General features: G+C 55.2%; 1 protein-coding gene across 9 annotated transcripts in view; it reads left to right on the forward strand.

Moving 5' to 3' along the window:
* The window catches only part of SPTAN1 (spectrin alpha, non-erythrocytic 1), a 58,197-nt gene extending 42,080 nt beyond the window's left edge, over positions 1-16,117 (forward strand). For 6 of the 9 annotated variants that reach the window (XM_052648552.1, XM_052648556.1, XM_052648560.1 and 3 more), the window contains 21 exons: positions 119-250; positions 505-642; positions 1,559-1,663; positions 3,017-3,225; positions 4,255-4,375; positions 4,561-4,682; positions 5,028-5,160; positions 6,754-6,852; positions 8,436-8,595; positions 9,204-9,280; positions 9,863-10,072; positions 10,431-10,727; positions 11,244-11,356; positions 11,658-11,675; positions 12,769-12,831; positions 14,058-14,112; positions 14,528-14,724; positions 14,811-14,864; positions 14,949-15,095; positions 15,183-15,330; positions 15,640-16,117. In XM_052648552.1, coding sequence (XP_052504512.1) covers positions 119-250; positions 505-642; positions 1,559-1,663; positions 3,017-3,225; positions 4,255-4,375; positions 4,561-4,682; positions 5,028-5,160; positions 6,754-6,852; positions 8,436-8,595; positions 9,204-9,280; positions 9,863-10,072; positions 10,431-10,727; positions 11,244-11,356; positions 11,658-11,675; positions 12,769-12,831; positions 14,058-14,112; positions 14,528-14,724; positions 14,811-14,864; positions 14,949-15,095; positions 15,183-15,330; positions 15,640-15,765 — 2,724 coding nt within the window. In that variant the 3' untranslated portion in view covers positions 15,766-16,117. The remainder of the gene's footprint in view (positions 1-118; positions 251-504; positions 643-1,558; positions 1,664-3,016; positions 3,226-4,254; positions 4,376-4,560; positions 4,683-5,027; positions 5,161-6,753; positions 6,853-8,435; positions 8,596-9,203; positions 9,281-9,862; positions 10,073-10,430; positions 10,728-11,243; positions 11,357-11,657; positions 11,676-12,768; positions 12,832-14,057; positions 14,113-14,527; positions 14,725-14,810; positions 14,865-14,948; positions 15,096-15,182; positions 15,331-15,639) is intronic. The other 3 variants (XM_052648557.1, XM_052648559.1, XM_052648558.1) reach the window with 2 other exon arrangements.
* Positions 16,118-16,131: the final 14 nt, after the last annotated feature.

Consider the following 16,131-nt stretch of genomic DNA (forward strand, 5'->3'; position numbering starts at 1 on the left):
TGCCCCTAGTTCTCTAAGTTCGCTACCGCTCCTTCCTGAGAACCCCTTATTCCTGAAGACACTACCTTGCAGGACCTGGTTTTGAAAGGTGGTGGGGGGGTGTTTTTGATGTTTTCAGAGCAAGCATCAGAAGCACCAGGCCTTCGAGGCAGAACTGCACGCCAATGCGGACCGGATCCGCGGGGTCATCGACGTGGGCAACTCCCTCATTGACCGCGGGGCCTGTGCCGGCAGCGAGGATGCCGTCAAGGTACGGTGCCCAGCTCCCCTCCTCCTGGCCCGGAAAGAAGAGGTGCTGGGCTTCACTGTCAGCATTAAAGTCCACTTGATGGTGACTCTGAAACGCAATCTTAGGAAAATATCCAGGTTTCTGTCTGTGCTGCTGACGGGTGCTAGCGAGAGCGGCGCCTGTGAGCCTCTTCATCAACCTCGCTGAGGAGGGCTTCCCAGGAGGGCGCTGGCTGTGGGGCTGCCTGTCTCTGACGACTTGCTTCTCTGGCCTAGGCCCGGCTGGCCGCCTTAGCTGACCAGTGGCAGTTCCTGGTGCAGAAGTCAGCTGAGAAGAGCCAGAAGCTGAAAGAAGCCAACAAGCAGCAGAACTTCAACACTGGCATCAAGGACTTCGACTTCTGGCTCTCTGAGGTGATACTGGGCTCTCTTCCACCAGGGGCTTCTGAGGTGACGCTGCGGCGCCCTTCCCCCCAGGGGGCTTCTGAGGTGATGCTGGGGCTCCCTTCCCCCCAGGGGGGTTCTGAGGTGACCCTGGGGCTCCCTTCCCCCCAGGGGGTTCCGTGAACAGGCAGGGCTCTCCCCGACATCCCCTTTAACAGGAAACTTCCTCGTCAGGTGTGGGCTGTGTGCTCCGGCGGGTTTCTAAGTAGAGGGAGGGAATGTAGTGAAGAGAGAGCTTATCTGTGTGGGATGTGGATCACTTGTCTCCACAAAGAATGGGAATAGGAGGAGGTGGTCGGGTCTGTGTGCAGGCCGCTCCCCCAAGCCTACGCCCAGGTGGAAATAGGACAGTAAAGGGCCAGGAAGCTGGAGTTAGTCATACAGTCTCTGTAGACAGTGTGGAGATTATAGAAAGTCTAAAGAGAAAATTTTAGAGACCACTTTCTATATACATCTGGTCCACACTTATTTCCATGAGTTTTTGTTTAGCTGTGGCTCCATGTGTGTTTGAGCCCATGAGTAATTTATCACTGGTCTGTATTGGCAGTGTTATTTCAAGTCATGAAAAGCTCTTGGTGAACGTTTGAATAACTGCCTCAGGCCGTCACGGAGCGTGGGCATGGTTAGAGCACTCCCGTGCCGTTCTTGGGCCGTTGGGCACACCGGTGCTTTCTGCCCAGGGGAGGCTCCCCAGGAGAGTGGGGCTGCTGTGTGCTCCACCACCGTGCCGCAGTGAAGGCAGCTGGAGTGTTCACACTCACAGGCCCTTGAGTCTGTGCCTGACAGACAAGCAAGGCGTGGGCAGTGGGGCTGGTCACACCATGCCAGAGCAGCAGCGTGTGGACAGACGTTTGCAGGCAACAGTAATCTCCCCTTTCACTCCCAGGTGGAAGCCCTGCTGGCCTCTGAGGATTATGGCAAAGACCTGGCTTCTGTGAACAACTTGCTAAAAAAACATCAGCTGCTGGAGGCAGATATCTCTGCCCACGAGGTGAGCAGAGTGGCGCCCAGGCAAGGGTCTGGGCCATTATACATGCAAAAGTGAGAAATTATGCCTAAGAAATGTTACTTATATTAACTTGTGATGGGTTTATTTTAACCAGGTTAATACATTTTTCTCAGCTATCTTATTTTGCTACAATCCATAGACCTTATTTGGATTTCACAGTTTTTGTACACACAGTTTTGTTTCTGTGTGTATATGCACTCAGTTCCACGCAGTTGTATTAAGTGTGTGGATCTGTGTCACTACCACCAAATTCAAGATACAGCCTTGTTCTGTGAGTGCAAAGGAGCTTCCTTATAACCTTTCTAGTTGTATCCCTACCCTGTCCCTAACTCCTGGCAACCGCTGATCTGTTCGCCATCTCTGTAGATCATCATTAGAGGGTGTCAGGTAAATGAGAACATACAGTGGGTAACATGCTGAGATTTTTTTGACTTAAACATTTTTTTTAATTCAACAGTTCGTTTAATTTTTAATGACAAATGTTGACATGTAAAATCTATATAAACTCTCCTATGGGTTGTCAGTAGTAGTTTAGAGTATAAAATGGCTCTGAGACTCAGGGATGAACATTGCTGTCCTTCCCCAAATGCACCAGGTCCTTTAGAGTCAGTCTCAAGGGGAAAAAGGTCTTCAGGTATCTGAAAGTTGTCAGGCTCCTGGAAGTGGATGCCAATTGTCCAGAATTCTAATTTTCTCATGAAAGTTTGAATTTTATCATTAGCAGCAAACTCAGTTTTCTTTAAAGTGACAGGTTCACTTTATTCATCCGCGATAAAGTATTTGTCACTCCCAAAGTTAGAATGACCATAGTTTATTGGCCGTTCTTCCGAGTGAAAATGATGGTCTGTGAAAGAAGTGGCCAGTTCAGCTCGGAACGTGCTTCTCCTTTGGACAGTCATGGACTTCAGCACCCACAGAAGTACTTTGTGTGGGATCCCCGTTTTATCATATGGTATATGAAAATGACACGTACTTAAAAATGGATGTGTAATAAAATTAACAACTTGGCTTCTTTTTTAAGGATGTGCTTAAGTGAAAGAGCGATTTCTGGTGAAAAGTGGGGGCAGTGAAGAGTCAGGTTTCTGCTCATAGTTTGCCACTAACTTGAGCAATGGCACCCCCACTGTGGGTTTTGCACCATCAGTGCAAATGTTCACACAGTAAAAGAGAAGAAAAAGGCAGTGTTTTTGTATTGTTATAAAAATAGTTTTGATCTCTTAGAGCCTCAGGGGTCCACACCCCTAAACCAGCCCCTCAGTGAAGAAGTTCTGATTCACAAGCAGCTGCTCGCGGGAGACCCAGGTTTCTGACCCTCTGCTGTGTCCCTGACCCCAGGACCGCCTGAAGGACCTCAACAGCCAGGCGGACAGCCTGATGACCAGCAGCGCCTTCGACACCTCCCAGGTGAAGGATAAGCGGGACACCATCAACGGCCGTTTCCAGAAGATCAAGAGCATGGCCGCCTCCCGGCGAGCTAGGCTGAATGAGTCCCACCGCCTGCACCAGTTCTTCCGGGACATGGACGATGAGGAGTCCTGGATCAAGTACGTGCTCCCGCTCGGCGTCCCCAGAGCCTTAGGAACCCTGGGGTTCATTCTCTCCTGGATCCTGGTGGCGAGGTGGACATGGGTCAGATTCTGGGCCCAGCTCGGCCCAGCCTTGGTACACATCTGTGGTGGGATGTTCTGCTTCCCCTCCTGTGTCTGGTGATGGTGACCAGCACAGACTCCATATGGTAGTGTGTGTGATGGCGCCCAGGGCTTGTCTAGACCCCGCCCTGAGGTGACTGGTAACATTAGTGAGGTCCACCTGGGGAAGACTGCTGCTTGGGGGAAGGGAAACATCCCGCCCCCAGAATTCTCATGTACTTTTTTCGGATGATACAGCATGTAAGCAGACCATTTTTAAGGACAGATTGTGATAGTTGATTGTCAGTTGCTTTGTCATGTCCGACTCTCTGACCTCATGGACTGCAGCATGCCGGGCTTCCCTGTCCTTCACCAGCTCCTGGAGTTTGCTCAAACTTATGTCCATTGAGTCAGTGATGGCTTCCAACCATCTCATCCTCTGCCACCCGATTCTCTTTTTGCCAATATCCTCTCAGTTCCTCACTTCCTTAAAAAGCTATTCATGGGACTTCCCTGGTGGTCCAGCAGTGAAGATTTGGTGCTTCCACTTCAGGGGGTACAGTTTTCATCGCTGGTCCGGGATCGAAGATCCCATGTGCCACACAATGAGGCCAAAATTTTAAAAAAGTTGTTTAAAAAAAGCTGGTTCTAGTAGTATCTTCACAGGCATATGTTTGATAAGGTGGGATCGATGGGGCGTCTGCGGTGGCTCCTCCTATTCTCCTGCAGCCCTTGCAGAGCTGTGCACAGTGGGTGCTCCTTGAGACGTGCGTGGTCTCTGTGTATTGGGAAGTGGAGGCTTTGTTCCCCAGAAGAGTGGCGCAGACACTCCTGAAGGGGTGGGTAGGTGCAAGGAAGGAGATTGTGGGGTCTGTGAACATCACAGCTCTGTGACCACACAGCTCCAGTTGACACAGAGGCTGACTGCCTGCCTGTGTTGTCCAGGGAGAAGAAGCTGCTGGTGAGCTCAGAGGACTACGGCCGCGACCTGACGGGCGTCCAGAACCTGAGGAAGAAGCACAAACGGCTGGAGGCAGAGCTGGCTGCCCACGAGCCGGCCATTCAGGTGAGGGGCCGCCTCCTGGCTGAACAGGCCTGGACAAGCTCGTCTCACTGAGGTCTCTGCAGTGTTTATGGCCCCTCGTTCCAGAGAGCGGTGGGGAAAGTCTGAATCAGATTTTGAGACCCTTTCCTGGAAACATGTAGACACAGGCGCGATCACTGTTGAGTCTAATTGCTCTTGCCTGTCAGGGTGTCCTGGACACTGGAAAGAAGCTGTCTGATGACAACACCATCGGGAAGGAGGAGATTCAGCAGCGTCTGGCGCAGTTCGTGGAGCACTGGAAGGAGCTGAAGCAGCTGGCAGCTGCCCGGTGAGTGGGTTGGGGGCACAGTGGGTGGGGCTTGCTTAGGGCTCTGCGCCCTCCAGCCCTTTGGGACCTCTTCCTGTGGGTGCACGTGCCACAGTCACCTTGCTTCAGAAGCATCTCTGACAGCCCCAGGCTAAGCTGGTCCCATTACGTGTAGTCCCGAGCTGGACCCCACATGTGGTTCTAGAGCTTCCTGTTTCATCAGCACTGGCTGTTTCATGTTAAGAGGAGGAGAAGGGCTTGAATGAACAATTTACAACCCACACTCAGCACTCATGTTTTTAAGCATCCAAGTTAGAGGAGCTTATAGCTGATTTTTTTTTTCTTTTAACTATTCCCTGCGATTAGGGGCCAGCGGCTAGAAGAATCTTTGGAATATCAGCAGTTTGTAGCCAACGTGGAGGAGGAGGAAGCCTGGATCAATGAGAAGATGACCCTGGTGGCCAGTGAGGATTACGGAGACACTCTTGCTGCCATCCAGGTAGAGACCAGGGCTGCTACCCGCTGACCACCCTTTTCGCCAGCTTGCTCAGTGGCCATGCTTTTACCGGGAGAGCATTCAGGGCTGTCAGGCAAGGTCTCCTTGGCGACTTTCAGTCCTCAGGAGCCCATGTCAGAGACGCTTGCCTTTGTGTAGACAGAATTGGGGTGACTCTGTCTGCCTCGATTCATGGGGTTCTTGGAACCCTGTTGTCAGCTCAGCAGTATCACTGGTATCACCACCACAGGTTTCCGGGACCTCTTCAGCATCCTGTGATTGCCTTAACAGTTACCACAAGCTAGGTGGCTTTAAAAACTACAGGAGCTTGTTTTGTCTTGGTTTGGGGAGCAGAGGTCCGGGATCAAGGTGTCAGCAGGGCCTTGCTGTCCCACTTTGGTCCCTCCTCCAGCTCCGGGAGCTCGGCTTGTAGCAGTGCAGCCCCGCCTCTGTCCTGCTCTCCCAGGAGCTGGTCTTCCCTCTGCGTTTTCCATGGCATTCTCTCTGGGTGTGTCCATGTTCGGATTCTCCTCTTCTCACACATGTGGGACATCAGTCATACTGGATTAGGGCCACCCGGACACTCGAGTCTTAACTCAGTCGCATCTGCAGAGACCTCGTTGTCACATTGCTAGGTGCTCGGTTAGGACTTGGTATCTTGAGCACACGTTTCAACCCATAACACACCTCCTCAGGACATTGGTTAGCTATTGCCATGGAACGACACTAAAGAGAACAGTTCTTTCCCGTGAATCTGTGAATTGATGGGCATTTTCTCAGCTGCTCTCACACAGCTGCACTGACGCAGGGGGCCGCTGGGCTAAGTCCATGGTGACGTCATTCACGTGGCTCTGACTGGGATGTCTCAGTGGCCTCACTGTCCAGCAAAGTTAGATCACCTTCTGTGGGCAGTGTTAACGGAGGCCAAGGCCAGGCTGCAGGGGCTTTAAGGCCTGGCCTGTGGTACAGAGCAGCCCGGCTTCCCTCTTCATAGGAGGAGTGGCACTTTGTAGTTGAGTGTTCTCCATCCGTGCCCCCAGTTGTGGAAGCAGAGTGTGCATTCCCAATTGTTGGAGCGGCCCCTGAGCCACGCTCCTGCCAGGGAGTCCCCCCAGGTGGTCGGGGGGTGCAGGTGGATAGTAGAGGCAGGCAGTGGCCTCCTGTCCTCTGCGTTGCTGAGTTCCCTGAAAGCCAACACAAGGGGCACTGTCTCCAGTGCTTCAGCTGTGTGGAGGGAAAGACAAGACTTTGAAGGCCCCCAGGAGACATGCTTGAGTTAAATCTTAGGGCAGGCATCCCTGTTCAGTTGGTGCTTATCTGAAGGTTCCACCGTGTCCATTCTGTGGTCTGCAGGGAACAGAAGGCCTGTGGTGGTTGACTGGCAAGAGCTTCCCCTCTTCAGAAAGGCCTTCCCTGGCTCCCCCACCTCTAGTCACGCTTAACACTTTATGATTTCCAGTTTATTCTGCATCCATTATCGTCTTTGCCCCAGCTGACTGGGGTCCCTGTGAGGGCACCCCCTGTCCTGCTCCTCTGTAGTCCTGCCCACCACCTATGCCAGGCTCTCAGGAGTTGGCTTGGCTGCTTCCACTGCAGGGCTTGCTGAAGAAACACGAAGCCTTCGAGACGGACTTCACTGTCCACAAGGACCGGGTAAATGACGTATGCACTAATGGACAAGACCTGGTTAAGAAGGTGAGCCTGGCCCATGGGTACGAGCCTCTTTTCCCAGTAGCAGCTCCATCCCTGTGTTCTGTGATTAACTGGATGTCCCTCTTTCTTTTTCTGCTAATATCTGTTTATTTGGCTTTGCTGGGTCTCAGTGGCGGCGTGCAGGCTCTTAGTTGCAGCATATGGGATGTAGTCCCCTGACCAGGGGGCCCCCTGGTCTTAGCCACTGGACCACCAAGGAAATCCGGTCCTCTTCAAAGTCAGCAAGTAAAGCTGACTCTGCAGCACTTGAATTTTTCCGCCTTAATTAGGCAAAACAGTAGCCCTGCTGGTCCTTCTGGGACACTGGCGTTGCCATGGGGCTGCTCTTCTAGTTTCTTCTCCAGGAATTCAGCTCTTTATAGAGGTGGCAGAAGACAGGTCGTCACCCCTAAAGTCCCCACCAGAGATGGACCCAGCTGACACCTCTGGGTTGGACCCCCCCACTCCCAGACTCTCTCCTTGTGCAGAGCCACCCACAAAGTTAAAAGGCACCTGTTGAATTGTTGTACATTGAGGGTAAAACCCAGCTGCTCTCCAGGATATTAGACAAACGCATCTGTTAAAACTCAAAGTTCATTGCATTCAAACAGCCTTTAGGGTGAAAGCAAAAAATAGGCGAGACACATCTTGGTACTTTCTCAGCAGCAGTGAAGTGAAGTCACTCCCAGGTTGAAATCCAGGCTAAATGCAGTGCCCTCAGTCTGTCATGAGCTCCACAAGACAGATGACTTCTACCAACTCTGATTTCCTGTCTCAAACATGTAATGAGTGATTAAGATTCCTCATCACAGAATTTGCCCTGGCGATCAGATTAGAGGTTTGCTCCTGGTGTTTGCTCCACAGGTGGTAACAGTGTAGTTAAAATCCATGTTTGCTGAGGAGCTTTACTTCTTTCTTGCCCTCATGGGCAAATAACCTGATAGAGGCTAATCTCAGATACAGACCAGTGTACACAAAGACGAGGCGCGTGCAGGACTCGCCACACTCGTGCGCCCGCTCAGCGTTCTCTGTCCTGTAAGCCTGTGAGACGGCGCTTTCCACTGTTCTTTGATCTCCTGGCAAAGAGCCTGGTGCACTGTTCCCAACAACAGTCTTCATTTGCTCTTTTTAAATCTTATGCTGACTTAACAGTTTGTGTTTTCACATACAGTTCTAACCAAGACTGAATCAAAGCGATTGGAGCTTAATACTTTTTAATATCCGCAGTGTGAAAATATTGTTCTGAGACATTGTTTTTATGGGATACACATAGTAGCCAATAAGTCATAATTGTTTTGGCTTTTTCTCGTTTTTTGCTATCAAAAATAATACGAGTGAGTACCTCATTGTGACCAAACATTTTATCACATTCCACATTATTATTTGCAAGAGTGGCATTGCTAGTGCTCATCTCTGTGAGACTCTTACTCTGTTGTTCTCAGAAAGCCTCTGCGCATCCTTGGGGCGGGGGGCAGAGGGGGCGCGGCCCGTCTCAGCAGCTGCGAGCCCGCCGGGCACCGGGAGGTGCAGATCAGGTAACCACGGCGGAGGCAAGACTGACGGCGGCTGCCTTCTCCTTGTCCTAGAACAATCACCATGAGGAGAACATCTCTTCCAAGATGAAGGGCTTGAACGGGAAAGTGTCAGACTTGGAGAAGGCTGCCTCCCAGAGGAAGGCAAAGCTCGACGAGAACTCGGCGTTCCTCCAGTTCAACTGGAAGGCCGATGTGGTGGAGTCCTGGATTGGTAAGCGTGGCCTCGGTGCCACCACAGTCTCATCCCCTCCTGGGCAGATGGTTTTCTTCTGTGGAGAAGAAACTGGCGGGATGTGGGCGTACCAGAGACCCTCTCCACTGGGCAGACCACTAGTAACAGCAGAGACAGGGTCCTGAGGCAGAGTGCCGGGCCTCAGTGATGCCCCTTCCAGTGTGGGGGTTAACCAAACCAAGGTCCTGGGCATCAGAGCACAAGGGCCACACCAGCAGGACCAGCCTGCATCAGCACTGCCCCCTGAGCTACACGGGCCCAGAGTATGTGTGGTCCAGCCTCCCGGCAAGGGCACCTACACTGATCTCAGGACCCACGTGACCCTCGTAATGGCTGTCTCATAAGTAGCAACTGAACCACACCCAGCACAGGCTGGAGGAGGGACCTCTTCATCAGGGATGTGGAGGAGAGGGGCCTGGATGCAGGAAGGAGCCAGCTCAGGTGTGTTCGGAGACTGCTGTCAGTGGTACTGGAATTTAAGCAAGACAGTAGGTGCCTGGGTGTTCTTGTCTTTTGGTTTGTTGTTGTTGTTAGTTTATTTATTAAATTGAGATAGGGTAGTTGATTACTCTTGCTTGGTTTTCCAGGTGAAAAGGAGAACAGCTTAAAGACAGATGATTATGGTCGAGATCTGTCTTCTGTCCAAACTCTCCTCACCAAACAGGTCAGTCACAGCTCTTTGACTGATGATTGGATTTTACTCACATAGTATTCCCTGGTGGGTGAATGACGATCAGCATGTTTTTTTGACTGTATTATGTTAGGCCCTGGGGATGATTGGTGAGAGACAGGCCTGGTCCTCAGGACGCTCTCAGACGAGGCCTCTGAGCTGCAGCCTGTTGGGTGCTAACAGGGCTGAGCACCGCAGGGTGTGGGCCTCACCCAAGTGGTATCTGCCTCGGTTTCCAGCAGGCAAGGGTTGATGGGAGCATCTCCCCAGAGGAGACAACATCTAAGCTAGATCACGGAAGGTGAATTGAAAGTGGTCAAGAGAGAGCCAGGTGGGCGTTCTTGGCAGAGGTAGTAGGGCGAGTCCGCCCTTGTGCATGAGCCCCAGGCTAAAAGCGGGGATGAGGAGGAGCTGCCACAGGACCTGTGGTTTGAGGAGATGCAGAAAAGCAGCCAGGTTTGACCCAGTGTCAGGGGAAGGTGGGGACTTCAGGCTGCCATCCTAGCCGGGGCGCTGGACAGAGCGCAGTCATCTCTCGCCCCAACGCGGTCCCTGCCTTCTCGCCCCTCCTTGCAGGAAACCTTTGATGCTGGCCTGCAGGCCTTCCAGCAGGAGGGCATCGCCAACATCACTGCCCTCAAAGATCAGCTGCTGGCCGCCAAGCACGTTCAGTCCAAGGCCATCGAGGCCCGCCACGCTGCCCTCATGAAGAGATGGAGCCAGCTCCTGGCCAATTCGGCCACCCGGAAGAAGAAGCTGCTGGAGGCACAGAGTCACTTCCGCAAGGTAAGCGTGGCCCCGGCCAGCTCTGCACACGTGGACGGCAAACCCAGCTCTGCTCGGGGGCGTGGGATCAACATAAACCAGCCAGGTGGGGCCCTTGTCTTCATGAGGCTGCTGCTCTGGAAGCACCTGGGACACTGAGCTTGCACATCCCAGAAGGGGGAACACGGGAGAAAGATGGAGGCCCCTCAGCAGTGGGAGAAGGGAGGCAGAGCGGCAAGCGAGCAAGCCCGATGCCCTGGGAACGAGCCCCGCCTTCCTGGGCCCCACACTGCTGCCCGCCCGCTCGCCCACCAAGGATGGTCCCTACGGCCCCACACGGCACCTGCAGCTGTGCTCACTCAGTCACCTCTGCCTTCAGGTGGAGGATCTCTTCCTGACCTTTGCCAAAAAGGCTTCAGCCTTCAACAGCTGGTTTGAAAATGCAGAGGAGGACTTAACAGACCCAGTGCGCTGCAACTCCCTGGAAGAGATCAAGGCCTTGCGAGAGGCCCACGACGCCTTCCGCTCCTCGCTGAGCTCAGCCCAGGCCGACTTCAACCAGCTGGCTGAGCTGGACCGCCAGATCAAGAGCTTCCGCGTGGCCTCCAACCCCTACACCTGGTTCACCATGGAGGCCCTGGAGGAGACCTGGAGGAACCTTCAGAAGATCATCAAGGTGCTTCCCCGCAGGAGGGCCAGGCCCCAGCAGGAAGCCCTTCCTCCGTGAGGAGTGAGGAGTCGGGATGGAGGGCGATTTCCTTTATCACAAGTCACTGTGTGTGGGTCCCCCTGCCCCACCCCAAGTCTGTGGCGTCTTGGGGGATGTGAGCTCTGAATGCCTCCCAGACGCCTGCTGTGCTGTCTTTGGGCTGAGGTTAATAGCTTGTCCTCCCTGGCCCCCCAAGGGCGTGGATCTTGTGTCCACTTTCAGAAAACTACTTCCTGTTTGTATCAGATGCTAAGGCTGGCAATAGCAGAGCCTGGGCCTGTCTGTGAAGGGGCGTGGTGACACGCCTCTGCCTCCTTGTTGTTCAGTCGCTCAGTCGTGTCCAACTCTTTGCGACCCCATGGCCTGCAGCACGCCCAGCCTCCCTGTGCTTCATCGTCTCCCGGAGTTTGCTCAGATTCCTGCCTATTAGATTGATGATGCCGTCCAACCATCTCATCCTCTGCTTGCCTCTTTGGTCCTTAGGAAAGGGAGCTGGAGCTGCAGAAGGAGCAGCGGCGGCAGGAGGAGAATGACAAGCTGCGCCAGGAGTTCGCCCAGCATGCCAACGCCTTCCACCAGTGGATCCAGGAGACCAGGTGCGGCCCCACTGCTGGGAGCGCGTCCAGCGGTCCAAGTGCCCAGCCCTGGGGCTGGAGGGGTGGGCAGACTGAGGAGTGTTCGCCAGGAAACTGTTCCCGAGATGAGTCGCTGGTCCTGGATTGGGTGGGACTGAGCGCAGCTGCCCCGCACGGTGACGGAGGTGCAGAGTCGAGTCGGCGTGGTACTGACGATCTCGGTTTTGTCTCTCTTTCTCTCTCGTGTCTGTCTCTGCCCCTCGCGATCGCTGCTGTCCGGACACCGCCCTGTCTTGTGGCTGCTTGGATCCTGCCTCCACAGAACGTATCTCCTCGATGGGTTAATATTGACTTCCTATTTCTGCGGGCTCGTGGTGTGGTGGTGTCTCATGTGCTTGTTCTCTGCCCTCCGTCCCATCGTGGCCTGGCTTGCAGAGGATCGCGGGATGGGCCTTCCCGTCCCGGGCAGGCTGCACGTTCCCCTGCCTGCCCCTCTCCTGGCACCCACCCCCTGCCCCGATGGCCTGTGGTCCAGGAAGGGGAACCACTCCCACGTTCCTGTTCAGGTTCCAAAGGTTCCCTGAGGGAGAGAGACTAGGCCAGAGGCCAGAGCTGAGAGTCCCCCTGCTCGTTCAGCTGTGAGGATTATGCTGGACTTTCTGCCTTTTTGCACCATGTCTGATGGGACCGTATTGAGTCCTGCAGAGGTCAGGGGCATGAGACAGGACGACAGTGTTGAGGGGGCTCGGGCTGGCATGCTGAGTCCCCTGCGCAGTGACTCGTGGGGCCTGAGGCTGTCGTCCGCCTTCATAGAAAGTGTAAGGGCCCAGGGTTTCTGAGTGATGGGGGAGAGGGCTTGGGAGGAGCCCTGAGAGGCGTAGGGCCGTCCTGCCCAGTCCCGGGGGCCCTCCTCTCCAGGCTGGGGCCTCTGCCCAGATCAGGCACGTTTGCATTGTCTCCCAGGACCACGGTGGCTTAGAGTAGCGCTCTAGAGGCCCAGCAGGCGGGTCCATCAGGTGTTGGAGGAGGCAGCAGGAGAAGGTGCCCCCTGATGAGCACCAGCGGAAGGCGGAGCAGGGGGGATTTAGAGACTCTAGGTTCAGCTGGAGCTCGTGTGCCGCCCTGGTGCCCGCTCTCCCCACCCAGTGCCCGTGGCTATGTCTGCTGGTCTTGGTCTTTGTGTCCACGAGGTGCCCTGCTCCCCTTACCGTGTGGCTCCTCCCAGCCCTGTCCCGTCTTGCTCGGTCCCCTCATGACCTGCCCCCCTGCGAGGCCGCCTGCCCTCCCAGGCCGACCATCAGCTCGGGTCCCTGCCGGGGCACCAGGTGGCCCTGCCTGTGCACTGCCAGCTTGGGCCTTGTGGTGTGTCTGTCTCGGTATGCTCTCGCCTCCCTTCCTCTGGTGTATTCATTTGGTTTCTTTTCTTTGAATAGCATAGCGTATCGTCGGGTCATTCGTGTCTATCAGTATGAAGTTGGGGATGATCTGTCTGGAAGGTTTTTCTCTTACTTCTCTTCTTACCTCACTGTGGTTTTACCGATGCACTCGACTCCCCCAGGTGGCTCTGCTTTCTGACTAACCCACCGCCCGCGGCCACGTGGGCAGGAGGGGCCTGTCCTCCCACTGCACCAGCGCCCACCCTCCTGCCCCCAGGTCCCAGGGGGGGGTTGCTTTTCCTGGGGGGACGTGGCGTGCCTGGGAGTCTGACCTGCTGGGGTAGGAGGAAGCCTGGTGCCTTGCCTTGCTAGAGCACTTTGAACTTGGGGCAATTCCAGAGCTAACGCTGGCTCGCTGGGTGTTAAAAGGGTAGGTGGGGGCAAATGTGGATACAGGGGAGGCCGGGCGCGACCCCATGAAGGACACGTGCACAGTGTGACTTGTCCCTGCACGTAACCTCATTTGTCTGTTCACTGGTGGCCTCTGTGACCTCACATTGTTATGACTGTTATGTCAGGAAGAGGCTCCCCAGAGGCCCCTCGCTCTTCAAAACTTGGCTTTGGAAGGAGCCTCTGGTGCTGCTTCTCTAGATGACAGAACCTGAACCTGGGGTTTAGTCACAGCCACTCCTCCTTTGGGCAGAATGAGAATAATTTTCAAAACCAGTCTGGCCATGATCTCGGCATCCCAGTTTACATGTCGAGGGGCCCTCTGACCGCATCCCTGCATCCCCGTTGCTGTCACTTCCCGTGGAGTGTGGGTGCTCTCCTCGGGGACCTGAGGAGGCCCTGGGGACCCCTGGGTGGCTGTCAGCTCACCGGCCTCCCCTCCACCCTCAGGCCTCCGGTCAGGTGGCGGGGCAGTGCAGGTGCCCTCCTCCCCTGTGGCCACAGCCCCTCTCTGTCCCGGGGGAGCTTAGTCGGCTCCTCAGGTGCCCTTCGAGGGCCTGGCTTGGTTCAGGCACCATGTCACAGCCTGGCTGGGCCTGAGGAGCCAGCCGCATGCGGAAGCGTCCCAGCTAGGGAGCAGAGAGCAGGCCGGGTGGGGCTCAGCCCACCTCACCTGTGGGTGAATGCCAGCTCGGGCCGCAGCCTCTGAGCCCTGAAACTGGAGTAGTGGTACCTGCCCTCCCTGGCTCCCAGGGCTGCTGAGAAAAGATAGCTAATAGCAGATAGGTCTTGTTCCCTCAGTAAAAGAAATTAGAGACTGCAGGTCCTTTAATCTGAGGAAAGTTAACTTCACGCTCGCGATCAGGCCTCTTGCCTCACTGCATGTCTGTGTTTAGGTCCTGCATGGTGGAAGAATCTGGGACCCTCGAATCGCAGCTTGAAGCTACCAAAGTAAGTGCCCGTTCTGCCCACCTCTGCCAGCAGGCCTCCTTGGCTGCAGGTCAGGGACGAGGTGGGCTGCTTGGATGCCCCCCCTTCTCCCTTGCCTTAAAGCAGCCCAGGACCGCCGTCACTTTAGAGGCTGCTGCCTGGAGCTCTGCTTGGACAGGAAGAGGCTCGTTGGGTCTTCTATATCCTGTTGCCCTGGCAGGTCAACCCGCTGATCGGTGCCTCTCACACTGAAGCCTCTTCCTTTGTTGAGGCTGTAGGGTTTTAGCTTCATCCAGTCCCTCCTTTCCCCTTGCAGGCAGCCCTACAGGCCTCAGGCTGGGGTGCTGAGACTGAGGAGGGCTGTTAAGGAGGCGTTTGAGCTCAGGGACCGAGGTAAGAACCTATGACCCACGTGTCTTTGCCCTTCGCCCTGCAGCGCAAACACCAGGAGATTCGAGCCATGAGAAGTCAGCTCAAGAAGATTGAAGACCTGGGGGCGGCCATGGAGGAAGCGCTGATCCTGGACAACAAGTACACGGAGCACAGCACCGTGGGCCTGGCGCAGCAGTGGGACCAGCTCGACCAGCTGGGCATGCGGATGCAGCACAACCTGGAGCAGCAGATCCAGGCCAGGTGCCCGGGGCGGGGGCGGGGCGGGGGCACATGCTGCCAGCCGCCTGGGCCGGAGGACCCGTCCCTGACCCTGTCCCTCCTTCCAGGAACACGACAGGTGTGACCGAAGAGGCCCTCAAAGAATTCAGCATGATGTTCAAGTGAGTATCCCTGCGCTCTCCCTGCTGGGGAAGGTGGGCTCAGTAGCAGGGCCTCTGGGCTGAGGCGTCAGCTTTCTGCCACAGACACTTCGACAAGGACAAGTCCGGCCGGCTGAATCACCAGGAGTTCAAATCCTGTCTGCGCTCCCTGGGCTATGACCTGCCCATGGTGGAGGAAGGGGAGCCCGACCCTGAGTTCGAGGCCATCTTGGATACTGTCGATCCTAACAGGTGACCGTCAGGGAAGGAGCATAAGCGGCTCTGCCCGAGGCTCCTGCTGTGCCCTCCCTACTCACTACACCTTGCCCCCCACCCCAGGGACGGCCACGTCTCCCTGCAAGAGTACATGGCCTTTATGATCAGCCGTGAGACCGAGAACGTCAAGTCCAGCGAGGAGATTGAGAGCGCCTTCCGGGCCCTGAGCTCCGAAGGGAAGCCTTATGTGACCAAGGAGGAGCTATACCAGGTCTGGGGCTCTGCTTCTGGGGCTGGGGGGTGGGTGTGTCCTTTGAAAGGAAAAGCCCAGGCAAGGCTGGCCCCGAGCTTGGGGGCAGAGCTGTCTAGAGTCGCAGCCCCCATCTTGAGCCTCAGCTGCTGTGTGCAGACCCTTTTACCCCGTTTTCAAGTGAAACTCAGCCCAGGCCAAAGGCCATTAATGGCAGAGATCCAGAAGCTCAGACAGGTGTTTTTGAAGTCAGGCCCACTGCCCACCGCCCCCCACAGCACAGTTGGCGTGGTTGGTCAGGGCTCGGCTGACGTGCACCTTTCCCTCCAGAACCTGACTCGGGAACAAGCCGACTACTGCGTCTCCCACATGAAGCCCTACGTGGATGGCAAGGGCCGCGAACTCCCCACTGCTTTCGACTACGTCGAGTTCACCCGCTCGCTCTTCGTGAACTGATCCTCTGCTCCTAGGTTAGCCTGGCCCACGCTGCTTGCCCTACCGTCGCCTTGCTGCATGTCAACTCCTCTCTGTGCTCTTAAGAAAAATACTCCAGACAGTGTTGCTTTCCAGCGTAACCTTAACTTGCTTAGCTTGGTTTAAGATTTAGTAGAAAACGGTGCTTCAGTAACCGGCTTTAGGTCCAGTTGCCATTGCCACGTTGCTGCAGGGACCCAATTCCTGTCTCAAGGCCGGCTGCCCCATTCCGACTACAAAAAAATCTGAGCAGCCGGCTAGTTCCCCTCTTGTTCGCCCTCCTTCAATTTTGTTTTCATGTAAAAGACAAATAAATGACTTGACTCCCCCAAAAGCTTGTCATGTCGT

Source organism: Budorcas taxicolor, chromosome 11 (assembly GCF_023091745.1).
Source record: "Budorcas taxicolor isolate Tak-1 chromosome 11, Takin1.1, whole genome shotgun sequence".
Classification (NCBI taxonomy): Eukaryota; Metazoa; Chordata; class Mammalia; order Artiodactyla; family Bovidae; genus Budorcas; species Budorcas taxicolor.